Here is a 21,399-nt window from a genome sequence, read left to right on the forward strand (position 1 = left end):
ATTTTCTGGGATTGTGGATTTGGGGTTTTCATGAGCTGTACGCCATGATCATCACAATTATAACAAATTAAGGCTTAACTTATCTGGCTTTGCATGTAATGCGTCTGTCTCATATATCAGTTTCACCTTTTAATTTGCATTACTGAAATTAATGAACTGTTGCACGATATTCTAATTTTCCAAGTTTCACCTGTAGATTGATTTAATTTTACAGTCTATGACATATATAGTTGGCACTCGGTTTCACCCATTCACGGTATAAACTGCATACAAGTGTAGTGATCGTGGTGGGGATAAGTTTTGGTTATTCGAATACAGGAATACAGACAGAGTACACAAGAACTGAAATAAAGGTGAAGTTTTTACTCGGAGGGGTGTGTGTGTGGGGGAGACTAGTTCAAACAATAGCGTTTGCAGTGTTTTAAGAGCAATAACCATAAGAGCAAGAAGGAAAATGATAATGGGATAAGCGCAGGCCGTGATTACTCTATGCTGGCCCTAAGAGAATCTCACCGGCAGCTCTTCGGCAGCCCGTCTCTCTGCTCAGCACTGCCTTGTCTGATCCTGCTGTTGTCTTTTGCTCCGGTTGTCCCAGGAGAGATCCAGATCTCGTGTGCGATATTCAGCTCTCTTGTTTAGGCCCATTTGCATGTTTTGTTCAACACTGGTACAGCGAGTGTAGAGTGTACACAGGTACAGTCATTCACATGTTAGATTGAATGCAGGTACAGAAGTACACTTCCTTTCTGTACCAAGGGCCTGTATCCAGGTTCACTATATCGAGGCTCACATCAATAACACACACCACTCATACAGCATAACATCTGAATTGGGCGTTTGTGATTCAACGGCTCTTACTGCTCCCTAGCTGTAGTGTTTCCAACCTCCCCTTTCTGATCCCCCAAATTTTGCCCACCTCCTCTGGATTAGCCAATCATGGCAAATACAAACTGGATGGAATGACCTCCAGACAGAAAAAAAAAAAAACCGGGGATGGATCAAAGGCCAAGGCTGCTTAACCTTTGGTCTAAGGAACTCTAACACACGATGGGGGACAGGCAGCCATTTTAAACATCTCAACAGGAAGAACAAGCACACGTACAACAAAATGGAGGTTTTGGCCACATCCTCCACAGAAGTCGAAAAGGATATTGTGAAGGCTGTGACAAACGCTTGGTATAAATCAAGACACACAGCAATGGCTGCAGCATTTCCATGCTCTAAGAAACTAGGAACTCTCTGTCATGACTTGTTCATGACACATTCTTCATGCTGGCTCCTGCTAGTGATCACCAGATTCTTTCTTTCTGCAGTGCACTGCTCACAGACTAAGGTCTTCTGATAGGATTTGCCCATCTAAACATTCAGCAAAACCAGGCAGTGACATTTCCTGGGACTGTGTCACTTCAAGTTGCAGGTGTGTGATTTGTGTGATCCTCCCCTCCGAAAGGTCACCACAAATAGAAAGATAGCAATTTGGGAAAAGGGTTACATTGAACCAAGGGTACACATCACCCCAGCCAATTGAGGAGTTTCCCGCACCTTTTACTGCACCCTGCCCACCGCCGCCAAAGCTAACTACCCAAATCTACTCACAAAATAAATGAATGAGTTTAAAAGCTCCTCAAGCTTTCCCTCTTTCTGCACACCTGTGTGGGAGCCTTCTCCCCAACATTCTAGGTTTCCACACCCAGAGAGTTTCCTTAAAATTATTATTATTTGAAAACCCCATCGTCAACTGGCAACCAGGATGCAGAGCTTTGCCACTGGATGGATGGTGTGAGTGTCTGAACCAGCCTCCTGTTGGGAGGACTTGGAGGGCAGGGCTGGCTCCCAGAGCCCTGCTAGGGCAGAAGCAGCAATCCTGCTTCTTTTGGATTTGTGGATCCTGCCTCTTTGCAAAGCTTTTCCTTGCGGCTCTAGAGATCCCACTCAGGGCTACCTGAGAACATCTTGCAAGAGTTCTGCCATGAAGTTCCTTGGCATCCATAGCCCCAAATCAATGACACGACACAAGAAATGGGTTAAAACTAGGGCGATGACTTTATTAAGCTAATTTCAACAGAGAGCTGCATTGTAGCCAAGCCACAGTGCAGCTGCCACCCCTAGGGTGCAGCACCGTATCCCCTCCTCTGACCTGCCATCATGATGCTGGTGACCACGGGGCTACTCTATTTAAAGGCACCGCTCCTAACATGGGCCAGATCAAAACCTGCTTCCAGTGCAACAGTGCAGAGTAGGCAAAAAACCAGCCACCTCCAGGCCAATCTGGGTGGCTGGGGAAAATTCCTACTCGGCCCCAATAGGCGGCCAGCTAATCTCACACTGTCGCCCGGGGGTGTGTGTGAGCGGATGCCAAGGTGTTCCTGCAGAAAGCCAGCAGAGGTTGGGGACTGCTTTTATCAGCATGCCCTCATCCCCCTGGACGGCCCTATGGACCGAGGATAAGGGATGTGCTCAAATCATTTCGGCGCCTCGTTAGAGGGGCACCAAAACGATTCGTCCGGCTCAGACGTGCCGATTCAGGAACATCCCTACCGAGGATGCAGTCACAGCATGGTCCACTGTGTGTTCCAGGCTTGTTTCTTATACCCTGCCAGGAATGGATGCAAGACCAGCACCCCCCACACTGCATGCAGTGCTAGGAGAAGGTGTGGTCTTGCACCCAGGCTCAGAATCAAGAGATGGGGCAGAGGGAAGGGTTGAAAACTCACAACTTTAGAAACTAGTTTGTAAGTGGTTCTGTAAACTAAGGTGTGGCTTCCACTCCTGGCGTGAGGGTTCGGGGGGCGCAACCATGCCTCCCTGTTAAGAAGGGGGTGATTTTTGCCTCAGAGGTGAAGGCAAAAATCCTCTCTGTGGAGAATTATCCACCCTTCCACACAAAAGAATCCTTTGGTGGTGGGAGTCTTCTCCCAACACCTTGAATGGACTTGAGGCTTTTGGGAACCTAGCCAGAAAGAGAGTGGGAATCTGGTGTGGGCTTGCTCTCCTCAATGCCAAGAGGGATTCCGGGAAGGGCTTCTTTGCTGCTAGAATGGAGAGAGAAGAAAAGGATAACAAGTGTGAGCTTCAGATTGGCAGACCTGCTACGACTTAAATGTCATTTTCACAATGACCCTCAGTTTCAACTACCTTGGTTTCATGTTGATGTCTTTATCTGGCCCCTGCCAAAGAGCTGCTGCCCAAAATGTGTTGGGTTTTCTTCATAAACACATAGGGTTCTGCTCCAGCGTACTATATTAATTATTGCAGGGATGGCCAAACTCTAGCTGTCATTGGGCTACAACTCCCATCACCCCCACTGCTGTTTGTTGTCGGCCCTCGGGTTTTCCTTTATTCCTTCTTTCCTTCCCCTCCCCAACCATCCCTTTCCCCTTCTTTTGCCCGGCGGGTAGTATTTCTGTTTGGTGATTTAGCTGTGTGCTTCTGATAAGAAAACACTCAGACTCAAGCGTGCTCAGCTCCCTGCTACGGATCCGATGGGCTGCACACCACCCCGGGGTATCTTAACAAAGAGCAGTTTGAATATAAAAGAGAGAAACATTTTAAAGATATATGGAATAAAAGGCTTACCATCACCTTAAAACCCCCCACCTTAAATATAAATGGAAGCAGAAGAGGGCAGCACACCAGTGTCCCCTGGAGGCCAGAAGGGCTGCCCAACTCCACTGCCACACTCTCCTCCTAAGCTCCCCATCCATCCTGGCTTGGTCCAGCTCTTGTCTTCTCCAGCCCTCCACAGAATTGGAACTGGGATGCAGCCAATCCCTTCTGCATAGCCCCTTTGCTCCCCAGACACACCCACATTCAAGACTTTTGAGGATCTATCCCCAAATCGGGTTCGCCATGTCTTTGCAACCGAATTGGGAAATACGGGGAAAGGAACCGAGCAATTCAAAAAGAAAATTACAAAAATAGTCACTGATACTGACCTTAACCTTGGTTCGGCTGTGAGGCGAGTCCTTGGGTAAGACAACGTTAATCTCAACAGCATTTTCCACTCCTGGGTCACCGACTGGAGATGCTCCATCTAGAGCTGCCCCATTCTCCTGGGATTCTACATTTCCCTTGCATTGAATGGCAGTAGTAACTTCTGCAGGAGTTCTCCTCATTTCTTGGCCAGCATTTTAATCCCTACCCTGAGGGAAATCAGGGAGGGGGCAGGACTGAACTATTGCCAGTTGGAGAAAGGGGTTGCGGGAGTGTCCTGGGGCCATCTGCACAAGTGGAGTGCGGGAGTGTACGAGGGTCAGCTGCAGAAGGGGGTTGTGGGAGTGTCCCAGGTCCAGCTGCAGAAGGGGTGTGTGCGGGAGTGTCCCAGGGCCAGCTGCAGAAAGGGGTTGTGAGAGTGTCAGGGGGCATCTGCAGAAGGGGTGTGTGCGGGAGTGTCCTGGTTCCAGCTACAGAAGGGGTGTGTGGGAGTGTTCCCGGGCCAGCTGCAGAAGGGGGTGCAGGACTGTCCCAGGATGGGCTGTAGAAGGGGGGTATGGAACAATCCCGGGGCCAGTTGCAGAAGGAGGGTGCGGGACAGTCCCAGGGCCGGCTGCAGAAGGGGGGTGCGGGACAGTCCCGGGGCCGGCTGCAGAAGGGGGGTGCGGGACAGTCCCGGGGCCGGCTGCAGAAGGGGGTGCGGGACAGTCCCGGGGCCGGCTGCAGAAGGGGGGTACGGGACAGTCCCGGGGCCGGCTGCAGAAGGGGGGTACGGGACAGTCCCGGGGCCGGCTGCAGAAGGGGGGTACGGGACAGTCCCGGGGCCGGCTGCAGAAGGGGGGTACGGGACAGTCCCGGGGCCGGCTGCAGAAGGGGGGTGCGGGACTGTCCCGGGGCCGGCTGCAGAAGGGGGGTGCGGGACTGTCCCGGGGCCGGCTGCAGAAGGGGGGTGCGGGACTGTCCCGGGGCCGGCTGCAGAAGGGGGGTGCGGGACTGTCCCGGGGCCGGCTGCAGAAGGGGGGTGCGGGACTGTCCCGGGGCCGGCTGCAGAAGGGGGGTGCGGGACTGTCCCGGGGCCGGCTGCAGAAGAGGGGTGCGGGACTGTCCCGGGGCCGGCTGCAGAAGGGGGGTGCGGGGCTGTCCCGGGGCTGGCTGCAGAAGGGGGGTGCGGGGCTGTCCCGGGGCCGGCTGCAGAAGTGGTGTATGAGAGTGTCCCAGGGCGGCCAGCAGAAGTGGGGAGGTCGTCCTGAAATATCAAAGTTAGTATATGGACCTTTCTTATTTCTGATCTAGTGCTATTCAATGGTGCCAATTTCGTTTAGAAGTGGGTAATGGGATTTTCCTCAGGGCAGGGAAGCAGTATATGGCCAGCCTGGTCCTTCTGGCATACATGAAGGAACATGACAAAACAGAGAAAGCTTTCGATTACATCTAGGTACTATCTATGAGAAAAATCTAAACCGTTTCTCATATCAAACCCAAAACCAAATAGCAAAACAAAACAGCAACCAATTAGGAACAGACTGAGGCAATTTAACACGTCATCTGAAATGATGAAGCAGACAAAGACTGCAGCACTTACAGACACTTGGACAACTGTCCCTCTTTCTAGGACTCTCACTCACCACTGTCAGCATTACATCTGCAGACCTGCTACTTAAATGACTTGTTTTCTTAATGGCTTTCAGTATTAACTAGGGATGTGCAGAACGATTTGCCCGTGAAATGGTTCCCTGCAATACGGGGCATTTCAAGCAGTTCAATCTCACCACAGAACACTCTACAAAAAGGGGTCTTCTTCGAGATCAACCCGGTTTTGTGGCGAACTGGTTTGCTGTTTCGAGTGGCAATTGTGGATGCCATTTTGGAGGGCTCTTTTCCCCTTGCTGATTAGTTTTCTGGCATTGCCTTCCAATTGGCTTGTGATCTCCTTGTTCCTTGATTGGCTTGTCATCACACACAGTCACGTGTTGTCAGGGGCCACTGTGCCCCCACTGTTTGGAGGGAGGGAGCAGGGAGGGGGAGCCCAAAGGAGGGAGTTTCAACCTGTATTTAAGGGGCTGCTCGACAGAGAGAGCCACACACCTTTAGAGGATATCAGAGGAGGGAGACTGCAGCAGAGCAGAGCAGAGGGTGGTGGCAGAGAGACTGCGCCAGTGTCTGGCTTACTCTCCTTTTATTTTCCTTTCCAACTGCTTATTTTTCTATTATTTTTACAATTGTACCAGCAGCCCTAGTGGTAGTGGGTTGAACTGGATGCTGCTGCGGGTTTAAATTCTGTATCTTTGTATCTCCCCCCCCCCCACCCCGCTTTGGACTTGTAACAGCCCTCTGTGCCTTTGATAGCTGGCATGCTGAGGTTTCAACCCCTCTTCTCCTTTGGTGGCCCCAAACTGCGCTTTGCTGTCTGCTGCTGTGTGCCTGGGCACTTTTTGTTTTTGTAGGCTGCGGCTGCCCAACCTGCCAGGCTCTCTCTTTTTCCCAGGTGTCTCCTGGATTGATTGATTGATTGATTGATTGATTGATTGATTTTGCAAGCTTTCTCTTTGAGTCTTTGGGTGGATGGGTGCCCAGCTACCCTCCCTGCTGGCTGTTAAGTGCCAGTGTCTGCTTTGTCCAAGTGCCGCCTGGAGCTCCTGGTCGGACAGACTCAAGCAGAAGACGCCAAGTCAGGTAGTCCCCAAACAATCAGAAGACAGAATATCTTGCCTGGCACCTTTTCCTGCCAATCAGGGCAGATGGGAGGCTGCAGCAGGGGGAAAGAGGGGTTCTCTCTTCTTCTCAGAGAAAATGTCTGTTTGTGGTTCTCCTGAGGATGCCAGAGGTGCGCCTAGGTAATGTTGGAGCCAGGACCTAAAGCCCTTTGGAGGCTTTCCTCCCCCCCCCCCGGAAATTAAACATCATCATGCTCTGCCAGGCGACCACGCCATCCGGGACAGTTTGAAGGGGTTTGGGGGTCCCCTGGGGGCTGCGGAGGCCCTGGACCTCGGCCCCAAAGTCCAGGGGTAAGAGCACCTCTGGAGGAAGCTGTAAGGATCCCTCCTTAGCTAGTGTCCACGTTGGCTTGGTTGCTCCCGAGCCCTCACTGACTGTTCCTGCCCAGTAGGCCTTTCTCCTCTTGTCTTCCACCCCACAGCCCAGTTATGCCTTTTCCCTTCTGTTGCCCAGTGAAGTTCTCTTTTTCTTCTGCCCCCTCCCCCTCCCCTCCTTTCCCCTCCCCTCTTATCTTCTTGAATACTACACCTTCTTTCAAAGTCTGCTGTTTCCTTGCCGGATCCTGCTTGATCTTTTCGCATCTTGACCTTACACCAGATAGATCAAAGGAAACACCACTTGTCCCCCAAATCTTTCATGGTCCTGTTCTGGTGCCCCGTTTTCTATGGATATAAGGAAAAAACAGATGCTTCCAGTTGTGTAAGCAGTTGAGCCACAGTACCCAGGTCTGGGCGCTGTCACTGTGCAGCCTGGCACACGAGCAGGGAGGAGGGACCGTGTGACTTTGTCACTCTTTCCAGTCAGACTCACGCTCCACAAATATGACAAATGTGGATATGCTATTTTCAACCAAAAAGGATTCCCAACGTGATTTACATTGCCAAAGGAATGAGAAGAGAATTCCCTGTCCCAAAGGGAATTGGGACACAGTCTGTGCAGCAGCGCAGCAGAGAGACCAGCAGTAGCCCCAGAAGGATGCTAGGCTGTCTTGTTGAGGGGACAGTTGCTCCCCATCCTGCTAATCAGAAGAGAGTCACCACTTTACAAAGTGGTGCTTTGCGCAGTGGGCAGGGGTGAAGTCCAAACTGTGTGCCACAAGAAGGCCTGAAGATATTTCCTTTTCCCCAGAGGACTCACAGTAGCCACCAAATGGCACAGCGGGGAAATGACTTGACTAGCAAGCCAGAGGTTGCCAGTTCGAAATCGCGCTGGTATGTTTCCCAGACTATGGGAAACACCTAGATCAGGCAGCAGCGATACAGGAAGATGCTGAAAGGCATGCTCTCATACTGCACGGGAGATGGCAATGGTAAACCCCTCCTCTATTCTACCAAAGACAACCCCCACCACACACACACACTAAATATGAGAACTACCCTCAAATGTACCTCTTTAACCATTCAGCAGGGCTGATTTTGCACAAGCGGGACCCTGGAAGGGCCACTGTGCTGGACTGAATAGGGGCAATTGCTCTCCAGGTGCCCAATAGAAGACTCTCAACGTTAAAAAGCACCTCTTGGCCCATTTAACAAGGGTCCAGCTATTAGCAGATAGAGCAAATTTTATAGAAACCCCCTTAGTCTCCTCCAAAGGGAACAGAGGGAGGGCAGGGCTCCCTTGAAACTCACCACTTGATGAAGTGGGCCACAGCACAGAAGAGAAGGCCCTTCCATCAGGTTGACCACGACTCCTCTGGCAGGATGCTGAAGGTGCCCAGGAGTTAAACCTTCTGCTAAGCCTGGCCGAGGAAAGCAGAGAAGAGAGGAAGCAGCTACTCTCCCAGACCACTGTCCCATTCAAGGCTCGAAATGGCTTCAGAGACAGCAGAAATTGACTGCCAGGAAACTTCTGAGCAGTTGACAGTTAAGAGGACAGTTAGGTGATGTCATAGAGGGTGATGCCAGAAGGAGAACAAAGAGTTTGAAAAAACCCCAGTGAGGCTTGCTTAGAAAGCAGGCAGTTTCCCCAAAGCATTGCGAACCACAAGTTTAAAATCCACATTAAAAAATATTGTATTTATTTATCATATCTTTATACCACCTGGGGCAGTTCACAAGTTAGCCACTTGTACCTCAAACGTTTAAGCATCCGCCATCTTGAATTGGGGTGGTTGATATCACAAACTACGCCGGCAAGGTGTCCCTATGTGTCCCTACAACTGCACCCAATTTCTTTCTGATTGGTCCAGGCACTGCAAAGTTGATAGGGACACACACACACACACACACACATACACACGCACACACAGGGCTGGGTGAGCACATAAGCCTACTGGGACGTATGCTAAAAGGGGAATCTTGCAGGCTATGGACACCAAATTGTAAACATTTGGTTTCTAAAAATATGACAAGTGGCAGATTTTTCATGTGTTCCCCATTTATTTCCTACAAAGTTAATATAGATAGCCAAAGTGTCACTTACCTGAGTACATGTGTAAGATACGAGCCCTCTTAAGTCGCTACTGTACACAGATACAGTGCATCCAGGTACAAAGGGTGCAAGTATCCACCAGCTGCCCCCACCCACCCACCGTGCCAACCTGTTCCATAGTGCTCTCTTCCCAAGTCCAGTATTTGTCTGCAGAGGCATTCAGGCACCTCCCTGTGGGCATTCAGGGACCAGGACAGACAGGGCTTTGTTTTCCTCCGAAGAGAGGCTGCGAATTCTGGCTTAGCCTGAGGTATGTCCGACTTAAAATAATCCTCTATTTCCAGCAGCTTTTGAAAAACACCTGAAATGGTGTTTTTCACCAAGAAATGGTGATTTGCCTGAGACCATCCAATGAGCTTTAAAGTTGGGTGGGTTATCTAAACCAGAATTTCCCATGGCCAAGCCCAGCACTGTAGCCTCTATATCACACTGGCTCTCAAGTAAAAACAAAAACCAACGGAAGCAAGGGTGCAGATCCTACCTAAGCATTGGAGGAGTCCCCACCTCATTTTGCTGAACTCCCTCCACACCAAATCTAATAATCCATATCTCCCTCTTGCAAGTGCCTTCCCTTCCCCCCACCCAAAAATTAAGTGAGGAGTTGCTCCACATGTTTTTCCTCTCCACAAGTGAGGAGTTGCCCCCCAAGTTTCTCCTCTCTCTGATTATCAAGTGAGGAGTCGAGTCCATCTACCAGGGGAGAGCTGAGAGGAAGAGATGGTCGTGGTGTTGGAGGGGTGGGACTCTGTTCAGTGGCAGCCTTCAAGGTACCGTTGCTTTACATTACCCTCCCATTGGCCACTAGTCTTTTTTAATGGACACCTGGAAGTGGGACTGGTATGGGGTGATGGTGGTGGGGCAAAAACATAAAACATTATGTTTTACACAGAACATTATGCTTTATGTAAAACATAAACGTTCCACAGCTTTTAAGTGATTACCTTTTAGCTCTATGGCTCACACTTTCTATGCATAGATTCTACTTCTTTAGTCAGCGATGGCTGGTCAATAAGGGCAGGAGGGGCTGCCCCCCATAACCAAACAGAACCAGGTATTGGTCCCCAAAAAGTTCAGATACGACCCACCCATGTGGCTCCTTGTTTTTCCTGTGCAGCTTGCATGGCCAGACTTGTGCCCCACAAGCCCGTCCATGAATCTTTCAGCACTGTCCATACCGAGCGTCCTTGTTATCTCCTGGCTGGCAGCTGCTTGTGCGTACGATGCCTATATGAAGGCTTTAACAGTCAAAGCAAAGTTGTTACTTCTTCGATGGTCTTAAGGGCTGGTCTCCACACTACACTTGCTGTGTGCATGAGGTGGATGAACACAGAGGCGTATCTAGGGAAAATAGTGCCTAGGGCAAGCAGTGAAATTGCACCCCTGTCCAAACAGGAATGATGGGACTTGTAGTAAACAATTTCTGGAAATCCCTGTTAAAAGGAACACTGTACCATCTAGACATGGTTGTTGATCAAAACCTGAAAACATGAGCCATTTTTATTAAAGACTTAGAACCACAGTCAGGAGTTATGTGAGGATTCCAAGTGTCATTTTCTCTGTCTCATCTCATGCTTTTTTAAAAACATGACTTTGTCCTAGAGGATCACCTGACCAAATAGCCACTAGCAAAACAGGGGAGGAAGAAGGTGGCGGGGGGAGTCTATAAACCAGTGAATGATTCCTGCCAGCCTTTGTCTTGTGATGATTGTTGGCTCATGATGGGGTATATGTGCATTCACCACACTAGTGCTTACTTTGACACCAGGAGGGAGGAGGATACATTAGTTTGCCACACTAGACAGAGGCATTTGCAACAGGAGCAGACAGCCAAGTTCTGCCAGGGCCAAAACCAGCCCCTGCCAAACTAAGAAATCATTGTAATTTGCCCCTTCCTGTCACAAGCAGTGTGCTGTTCTTTTATTATTGACTCTAACTCTCAGATATCCCAGTCATGGATGGAAAATTCAGGGTCAATTTACAAGAGACACCTTTTCTACATGGGAGTTTCTTCTGTGCAGGTGTTGTGCAGAAACCCATGTGTAATGACCACCAGGGGCATAGCAAGGTTGGAATGGGCCAAGATGAGATTTAAAAATGGGCCTCCAGCCCCTCAAAGTCCAGGGCCTGCACACACCCCAGGCCCCCAAGGATGTAAGACTGATATTTCAAAATATGTATGCTGCCTGGAAATACATTTCACTGAATACACACATGCACACTTCACAGTATATAGTGATATACATTGAGTACTATATGTTTGTGCTACTTTTAATGCCTAGAACACACTAGAAACACTAATTATTAAAATGGCCCCCTCGCTGCAGATTAGCAAAGGAGACTTTCAACCATGCAGGGTGAGTCTATGTTTGTTTTCTCAGAATTCTGAACAAATTCAGTAAAGTTTGAGTCCAGGAGGTTTTTCACACAGGGCTTTTAAAGCCCTATAACACACATCTCCTCTTGAATGGAGGTGCTGCATTCACATGTTGGCCAGATTTACCCTGAAGTCCCTGCAAGTTATTGGGGAGCAGTTCACACCTAAGAAAAATAAAATAAAACAAAAGCACACACATGCTTCACAGTTCTCACTCAGACCTTCTGGGTTGCAAAACAACTTGAACATAAGTGCATTTATGAGTGAGTGAGTGAATGAATGAATGAATAAATAAATATAATATAATATAATATAATATTGTTCCAGAAGTTTTTGTAATTTTCTTCCATGAAACAAGCCACTTATAGGGCTTTTTAGATAGTTTTTGGTTTTAAAGCCAGCAAAGTTTCCACTCTGTTTTAAATTAAATATTCAGACTTCTCAGTCTCCCCACCCCATCCATATCAAAGCCCTATGGCAAGCAGATCCCTATATATGGGGGGGGGGAGTAAACCACAAAAAGGAATTCACAGTACCTGGGAAAAGTTGTGCTGGATGTTCTGGGGAGAGGGGCTGCTGCAGCAGAGAACTCGGCCTGCCTTCTTCTTCCTGGCTTCCTTGGGGCCTGCCGAGTTCAGTCTTCAGGGAGGCCTACTCGGAGGCCTCTCTGTAAGCCTTGCCCAACCGCCGATCAGCTGAAAGGCGGGGAGAGAAGAGCTGCTCTGCAGTTTGCAGGCCCAGCCCGTGGAGGATCCTAGGCTTTGCAGAAGGCAAGCAGGATGGTAAGGCTGAGGGGCCCTGGGGCTGGGCAGGTGGGCAATGGGGTGGGGGTGGCAGGAACTGGCGTGGTGCCCTCCCCTCAGTGGTGCCTAGGGCACGTGCCCTGGCTGTCCCACCCCAGTTCCGCCCATGGATGAACACACCCCTCCCACGCAGTGGTGGCCTTCCACGCAGCTGATAGACACCTCCTTCCCTTCCCCTTCTCACTCACGTAAAGGGAACAGGTTACTGACCCACGCCACCTGCTTTGGAATTTGGCACCAGCCATGCATTCCCACCACCGCCTCGCCATCCACTAGTGGCATCACCACTGGTACCGCCGCTGAGAGCAGCCAGGCTGGGGATGGAGGCAAGAAGGTCCGCAGGGGTGTTCATGGACCTCGGAAAGTGTCCAGTCACAACTGCAGAATCAGTTCAGGAACAAGTCCACATTCAGTTGGATATCCCAGCAGATGGCACATATGGGATAGCAATGCACAGTGCAAGGAGAGTTGCATTCTATTCAGTAATCTTCTTCTTTTGCTGTTTGTTTGTTTGTTTGTTTGTACATTTATCCCAAGGGGCTTCCTCTAGTGAGTTGGGGGGGGGGAGTCAAGAGGAAAAGCAAGGGGAAGGGAAGGAGAAAATGGAGTTGTTGCTGAATAAACCTTTAGTTAAATCTACTTAAAATGGCCTTGTGTGTATGAAGGAAGCAGCTATAAAACACGACTCGGAAGAATCCAATCACCATTTTGATTGTGATGATCATGGCGTACAGCTCATGAAAACCCCAAATCCACAACCCCAGAAAATTAGAATATTACATGGAACCAAGAAGACAAGGATTGTAGAATAGAACAATATCGGACCTCTGAAAAGTATAAGCATGCATATGTATTCAGTACTTGGTTTGGGCCCCTTTTGCAGCAATTACTGCCTCAATGCGGCATGGCATGGATGCTATCAGCCTGTGGCACTGATGAGGTGTTATGGAAGACCAGGATGCTTCATTAGCGGCCTTCAGCTCTTCTGCATTGTTTGGTCTCATGTCTCTCATCCTTCTCTTGGCAATACCCCATAGATTCTCTATGGGGTCAGGTCAGGTGGGTTTGCTGGCCAGTCAAGCACAGTACACTGTATACTTTTCAGAGGTCCAATATTGTTCTATTCTACAATCCTTGTCTTCTTGGTTCCATGTAATATTCTAATTTTCTGGGATTGTGGATTTGGGGTTTTCATGAGCTGTACGCCATGATCATCACAATTATAACAAATTAAGGCTTAACTTATCTCGCTTTGCATGTAATGCGTCTGTCTCATATATCAGTTTCACCTTTTAATTTGCATTACTGAAATTAATGAACTTTTGCACGATATTCTAATTTTCCAAGTTTCACCTGTAGATTGATTTAATTTTACAGTCTATGACATATATAGTTGGCACTCGGTTTCACCCATTCACGGTATAAAATGCATACAAGTGTAGTGATCGTGGTGGGGATAAGTTTTGGTTATTCGAATACAGGAATACAGACAGAGTACACAAGAACTGAAATAAAGGTGAAGTTTTTACTCGGAGGGGTGTGTGTGTGTGGGAGACTAGTTCAAACAATAGCGTTTGCAGTGTTTTAAGAGCAATAACCATAAGAGCAAGAAGGAAAATGATAATGGGATAAGCGCAGGCCGTGATTACTCTATGCTGGCCCTAAGAGAATCTCACCGGCAGCTCTTCGTCAGCCCGTCTCTCTGCTCAGCACTGCCTTGTCTGATCCTGCTGTTGTCTTTTGCTCCGGTTGTCCCAGGAGAGATCCAGATCTCGTGTGCGATATTCAGCTCTCTTCTTTAGGCCTATTTGCATGTTTTGTTCAACACTGGTACAGCGAGTGTAGAGTGTACACAGGTACAGTCATTCACATGTTAGATTGAATGCAGGTACAGAAGTACACTTCCTTTCTGTACCAAGGGCCTGTATCCAGGTTCACTATATCGAGGCTCATATCAATAACACACACCACTCATACAGCATAACATCTGAATTGGGCGTTTGTGATTCAACGGCTCTTACTGCTCCCTAGCTGTAGTGTTTCCAACCTCCCCTTTCTGATCCCCAAAATTTTGCCCACCTCCTCTGGATTAGCCAATCATGGCAAATACAAACTGGATGGAATGATCTCCAGACAGAAAAAAAAACGGGGATGTATCGAAGGCCAAGGCTGCTTAACCTTTGGTCTAAGGAACTCTAACACACGATGGGGGACAGGCAGCCATTTTAAACATCTCAACAGGAAGAACAAGCACACGTACAACAAAATGCAGGTTTTGGCCACATCCTCCACAGAAGTCGAAAAGGATATTGTGAAGGCTGTGTCAAATGCTTGGTATAAATCAAGACACACAGCAATGGCTGCAGCATTTCCATGCTCAAAGAAACTAGGAACTCTCTGTCATGACTTGTTCATGACACATTCTTCATGCTGGCTCCTGCTAGTGATCACCAGATTCTTTCTTTCTGCAGTGCACTGCTCACAGACTAATGTCTTCTGATAGGATTTGTCCATCTAAACATTCAGCAAAACCAGGCAGTGACATTTCCCGGGACTGTGTCACTTCAAGCTGCAGGTGTATGATTTGTGTGATCCTCCCCCCGAAAGGTCACCACACATAGAAAGATAGCAATTTGGGGAAAGGGTTACAGTAAACCAAGGGTACGCAGCACCCAAGCCAATTGAGGAGTTTCCCACACCTTTTACTGCACCCCGCCCACGACCGCCAAAGCTAATTATCCAAATCTACACACAAAATAAATGAATGAGTTTAAAAGCTCCTCAAGCTTTCCCTCTTTCTGCACACCTGTGTGGGAGCCTTCTCCCCAACATACTAGGATTCTACACCCAGAGAGTTTCCTTAAAATTATTATTATTTGAAAACCCCATCGTCAACTGGCAACCAGGATGCAGAGCTTTGCCACTGGATGGATGGTGTGAGTGTCTGAACCAGCCTCCCGTTGGGAGGACTTGGAGGGCAGGGCTGGCTCCCAGAGCGCTGCTAGGGCAGAAGGAGCAATCCTGCTTCTTTTGGATTTGTGGATCCTGCCTCTTTGCAAAGCTTTTCCTTGCGGCTCTAGAGATCCCACTCAGGGCTACCTGAGAACATCTTGCAAGAGTTCTGCCATGAAGTTCCTTGGCATCCATAGCCCCAAATCAATGACACGACACAAGAAATGGGTTAAAACTAGGGCGATGACTTTATTAAGCTAGTTTCAACAGAGAGCTGCAGTGTAGCCAAGCCACAGTGCAGCTGCCACCCCTAGGGTGCAGCACCGTATCCCCTCCTCTGACCTGCCATCATGATGCTGGTGACCACGGGGCTACTCTATTTAAAGGCACCGCTCCTAACATGGGCCAGATCAAAACCCGCTTCCAGTGCAACAGTGCAGAGTAGGCAAAAAACCAGCCACCTCCAGGCCAATCTGGGTGGCTGGGGAAAATTCCTACTCGGCCCCAAAAGGCGGCCAGCTAATCCCACACTGTCGCCCGGGGGTGTGTGTGAGCGGATGCCAAGGTGTTCCTGCAGAAAGCCAGCAGAGGTTGGGGACTGCTTTTGTCAGCATGCCCTCATCCCCCTGGACGGCCCTATGGACCGAGGATAAGGGATGTGCTCAAATCATTTCAGCACCTCGTTAGAGGGGCACCAAAACGATTCGTCTGGCTCAGACGTGCCGATTCAGGAACATCCCTACCGAGGATGCAGTCACAGCATGGTCCACTCTGTGTTCCAGGCTTGTTTCTTATACCCTGCCGGGAATAGATGCAAAACCAGCACCCCCCACACTGCATGCAGTGCTAGGAGAAGGTGTGGTCTTGCACCCAGGCTCAGAATCAAGAGATGGGGCAGAGGGAAGGGTTGCAAACTCACAACTTTAGAAACTAGTTTGTAAGTGGTTCTGTAAACTAAGGTGTGGCTTCCACTCCTGGCGTGAAGGTTCGGGGGGCGCAACCATGCCTCCCTGTTAAGAAGGGGGTGATTTTTGCCTCAGAGGTGAAGGCAAAAATCCTCTCTGTGGAGAACTATCCTCCCTTCCACACAGAAGAATACTTTGGTGGTGGGGGTCTTCTCCGAACACCTTGAGTGGTCTTGAGGCTTTTGGGAACCTAGCCAGAAAGAGAGTGGGAATCTGGTGTGGGCTTGCTCTCCTCAACCTCTTCCTGCCTTGTCTAGGGCCCACAATTCCATCCACCCATGAGGGGAGATTTGTCACAGTGTTGATGTGTATTGATCTGGCTGAGGTCGCCCTCAGCACTTGCCTCGATGACAATGCCAAGAGGGATTCTGGGAAGGGCTTCTTTGCTGCTGGAATGGAGAGAGAAGAAAAGGATAACAAGTGTGAGCTTCAGATTGGCAGACCTGCTACGACTTAAATGTCATTTTCACAATGACCCTCAGTTTCAACTACCTTGGTTTCATGTTGATGTCTTTATCTGGCCCCTGCCAAAGAGCTGCTGCTGCCCAAAATGTGTTGGGTTTTCTTCATGAACACATAGGGTTCTGCACCAGCGGACTATATTAATTATTGCAGGGGTGGCCAAACTCTAGCTGTCATTGGGCTACAACTCCCTTCACCCCCACTGCTGTTTGTTTTAGGCACTCGGGTTTTCCTTTATTCCTTCTTTCCTTCCCCTCCCCAACCATCCCTTTCTCCTTCTTTTGCCCGGCGGGTAGTATTTCTGTTTGGTGATTTAGCTGTGGGCTTCTGATAAGAAAACACTCAGACTCAAGCGTGCTCAGCTACAAGGAGATAGTTGCACAGGTCAGCCTGGGCACTTTCCAGATTAACCCTTACCACAGTGTCACTATGGAGCTGCAAAGAATGCTTTCGTATTGCCTGTGTATGGACATCGCAGTCCCTGCACTGTCAGCAAGGTGCCATTCACATTTCCAATGCTTTCTTTCGGGTTTTATGGCTTTGTTGTAAAAAGATCTCTGTATATTTCCGTTTTAGGGCATTTTGGACAAAGGAGAAAAGACTGCTCCCCCTGCTGGTGGACTTGCGCCACACCCTTTCATTACGTTGTCAATTCGATCCCGCCAAGCTGAAGCATTTCATGGCAGGTGCAACTGTAACCTGGAAAGCGCGCGGCAGTGGAAAGGTGTTTGTGCTGGCACTGGATGGGGTGCTTTATCTTCCCTGAGACTGGGGGGAAGCCCCACTTTGGAATTAATAACTGGGATCTACTGAAATGAATTACAAGAATGCGCCGCTCCCTGCTAGGGATCCGATGGGCTGCACACCACCCCGGGGTATCTTAACAAAGAGCAGTTTGAATATAAAAGAGAGAAACATTTTAAAGATATATGGAATAAAAGGCTTACCATCACCTTAAAACCCCCCACCTTAAATATAAATGGAAGCGGATGATGGCAGCACACCAGTGTCCCCTGGAGGCCAGAAGGGCTGCCCAACTCCACTGCCACACTCTCCTCCTAAGCTCCCCATCCATCCTGGCTTGGTCCAGCTCTTGTCTTCTCCAGCCCTCCACAGATTTGGAACTGGGATGCAGCCAATCCCTTCTGCATAGCCCCTTTGCTCCCCAGACACACCCACATCTAAGACTTTTGAGGATCTATCCACAAATAGGGTTCGCCATGTCTTTGCAACCGAATTGGGAAATACGGGGAAAGGAACCGAGCAATTCAAAAACAAAATTACAAAAACATTCACTGATACTGACCTTAACCTTGGTTCGGCTGTGAGGCAAGTCCTTAGGTAAGACAACGTTAATCTCAACAGCATTTTCCACTCCTGGGTCACCGACTGGAGATGCTCCATCTAGAGCTGCCCCATCCTCCTGGGATTCTACATTTCCCTTGCATTGAATGGCAGTAGTAACTTCTGCAGGAGTTCTCCTCCATTTCTTGGCCAGCATTTTAATCCCTACCCTGAGGGAAATCAGGGAGGGGGCAGGACTGAACTATTGCCAGTTGGAGAAAGGGGTTGCGGGAGTGTCCTGGGGACATCTGCAGAAGTGGAGTGCGGGAGTGTACCAGGGTCAGCTGCAGAAGGGGGTTGTGGGAGTGTCCCAGGGCCAGCTGCAGAAGGGGTGTGTGGGAGTGTTCGTGGGCCAGCTGCAGATGTGGGTGCAGGACTGTCCCAGGGTGGGCTGTAGAAGGGGGGGTATGGAAAAATCCCGGTTCCGGCTGCAGAAGGGGGGGCGGGAGAGTCCTGGGGCCTGCTGCAGAAGGGGGTTAGCTGCAGAAGTGGGGTGCGGGAGTGTCCTGGTTCCAGCAACAGAAGGGGTGTGTGGGGGTGTTCCCGGGCTAGCTGCAAAAGGGGGTGCAGGACTGTCCCAGGGTAGGCTGTAGAAGGGGGGTGCGGGACAGTCCCGGGGCCGGCTGCAGAAGGGGGGTGCGGGACAGTCCCGGGGCCGGCTGCAGAAGGGGGGTGCGGGACAGTCCCGGGGCCGGCTGCAGGAGGGGGGTACGGGACAGTCCCGGGGCCGGCTGCAGAAGGGGGGTACGGGACAGTCCCGGGGCCGGCTGCAGAAGGGGGGTACGGGACAGTCCCGGGGCCGGCTGCAGAAGGGGGGTACGGGACAGTCCCGGGGCCGGCTGCAGAAGGGGGGTACGGGACAGTCCCGGGGCCGGCTGCAGAAGGGGGGTGCGGGACTGTCCCGGGGCCGGCTGCAGAAGGGGGGTGCGGGACTGTCCCGGGGCCGGCTGCAGAAGGGGGGTGCGGGACTGTCCCGGGGCCGGCTGCAGAAGGGGGGTGCGGGACTGTCCCGGGGCCGGCTGCAGAAGGGGGGTGCGGGACTGTCCCGGGGCCGGCTGCAGAAGGGGGGTGCGGGACTGTCCCGGGGCCGGCTGCAGAAGGGGGGTGCGGGACTGTCCCGGGGCCGGCTGCAGAAGGGGGGTGCGGGACTGTCCCGGGGCCGGCTGCAGAAGGGGGGTGCGGGGCTGTCCCGGGGCCGGCTGCAGAAGGGGGGTGCGGGGCTGTCCCAGGGCGGCCAGCAGAAGTGGGGAGGTCCTCCTGAAATACCAAAGTTTGTATATGGACCCTTCTTATTTCTAATCTAGTGCTATTCAATGGTGCCAATTTTGTTTGGAAGTGGGTAATGGGATTTTCCTCAGGGCAGGGAAGCAGTATATGGCCAGCCTTGTCTTTCTGGCATACATGAAGGAACATGACAAAACAGAGAAAGCTTTCGATTACATTTAGGTACTATCTATGAAAATAATCTAAGCAGTTTCTCATATAAAACCCAAAACCAAATACTAAAATAAAACAGCAACCAATTAGGAACAGACTTAGACTATTTAACATGTCAGCTGAAATGATGAAGCAGACAAGGACTGCAGTACTTACAGACACTTGGACAACTGTCCCTCTTTCTAGGACTCTCACTCACCACTGGCTCACCCTGTTAACCAGGGTCCAGCTATTAGCAGATAGAGCAAATTTTATAGAAACCCCCTTAGTCTCCTCCAAAGGGAACAGAGGGAGGGCAGGGCTCCCTTGAAACTCACCACTTGATGAAGTGGGCCACAGCACAGAAGAGAAGGCCCTTCCATCAGGATGACCACGACTCCTCTGGCAGGATGCTGAAGGTGCCCAGGAGTTAAACCTTCTGCTAAGCCTGGCCGAGGAAAGCAGAGAAGAGAGGAAGCAGCTACTCTAACAGACCACTGTCCCATTCAAGGCTCGAAATGGCTTCAGAGACAGCAGAAATTGACTGCCAGGAAACTTCTGAGCAGTTGACAGTTAAAAGGACAGTTAGGTGATGTCATAGAGGGTGATGCCAGAAAGAGAACAAAGAGTTTGAAAAAACCCCAGTGAGGCTTGCTTAGAAAGCAGGTAGTTTCCCCAAAGCATTGAGAGCCACAAGTTTAAAATCCACATTAAAAAATATTGTATTTATTTATCATATCTTTATACTACCTGGGGCAGTTCACAAGTTAGCCACTTGCACCTCAAATGTTTATGCATCCGCCATCTTGAATTGGCTGTTTGATATCACAAACTACGCCGGTGAGGTGTCCCTTTGTGTCCCTACAACTGTACTCAATTTCTTTCCGATTGGTCCAGGCACTGCAAAGTTGATAGGGACACACACACATGGCTGGGTGAGCACATAAGCCTACTGGAACGGTGGCTAAAAAGGGGGAATCTTGCAAGCTATGAACACTAAACGGTAAACATTTGGTTTCTAAAGAGATGGCAAGTGGCAGATTTTTCATGTGTTCTTGATTTATTTCCTACAAGTTTAATATAGATATGCAATAGGGATGTGCGAAACTATTTAGGTACAGAACGATTTGTACCCAACTCTACCTGTTTTGAGCTATTTGTATACAAAACAAATCACCCCTCTGCTTGCCCGGCCAAATTCGGGTCCAAAACAAATTGCCCCAATTTCAGAGCAGAATGTTTTATTGTTTTGGTCCCCAATTTTGTGGCGATCACCGTGCAGTCTCCATTTTGTTCTTTTACGTCGTTTTGAATTCCAAGCTTTAGATTGGTGAACGAAAGCATGGACTGATTTGCTGACAATTCCTTCCTGGTTCCAGATTGGCCCTTTTGGCTCTTGCCACTGCTGACTGACCCCACATCGGCCAGGGGAAGGGTTGAAGAATGGGCAAGGGTGGAGGGAGATCAAGGAGGGATTTTCGAATAGATTTTAAGAGGCAGCAGCCACCATTCTGCCTTTATGTCTAGTGGGAAGGGAGAGAGAGAGAGAGAGAGAGAGAGAGAGAGAGAGAGAGAGCTTTGCCTTGCCTATTGCCTTGCCTTGCCTTGCCAGCCTGAGCCTGGCTTGCCACCCACCCTGCCTGCCCCTGCTGCGTTCCAGCCTGGAGTGGATTCTCTGCTGCATTGCATTTTTGTTCCTCCTGATGATTCAGGAATAGAGAAGAAAGAATTCTTTTTTCACCCCCTCCCTGCTGCTGAGATAATCACTGCCTGCCTGTGCCTGCTGTCTGTGCCAGCCACCAGCCCCAAAGCCCCTGTGTCCACTGGCCACCTTGCCAGCCACCTCCCCCCCCCCGATTTTCTAGGCCTTTGCTCCAGCCCTCCCCAATCTGAAGACTCAAGAAAGAGAAGAAGATTGAAGAAGAAAAAGTAGACTCAGCAGAGAGCAGACCACAGAAGTGGACAACTGGACGCAACATGGGCAAGGTCCTAGGCTGAGTGAGTA

General features: G+C 49.9%; 1 protein-coding gene across 1 annotated transcript; it reads right to left on the reverse strand.

The window, feature by feature from the left end:
• Positions 1-2,020: 2,020 nt before the first annotated feature.
• Positions 2,021-5,570, reverse strand: LOC128327457 (uncharacterized). The gene is made up of 3 exons (XM_053256254.1): positions 5,559-5,570; positions 4,381-5,222; positions 2,021-4,269 (listed from the first exon to the last, which is right to left on the reverse strand). Exons 1-2 carry the CDS (start codon positions 5,568-5,570, stop codon positions 4,404-4,406), a joined length of 831 nt encoding a protein of 276 aa, XP_053112229.1. The 3' UTR covers positions 2,021-4,269; positions 4,381-4,403.
• Between the last annotated feature and the right edge of the window lie 15,829 nt (positions 5,571-21,399).

The sequence above is a fragment of the Hemicordylus capensis genome, chromosome 5, assembly GCF_027244095.1.
Source record: "Hemicordylus capensis ecotype Gifberg chromosome 5, rHemCap1.1.pri, whole genome shotgun sequence".
Classification (NCBI taxonomy): Eukaryota; Metazoa; Chordata; class Lepidosauria; order Squamata; family Cordylidae; genus Hemicordylus; species Hemicordylus capensis.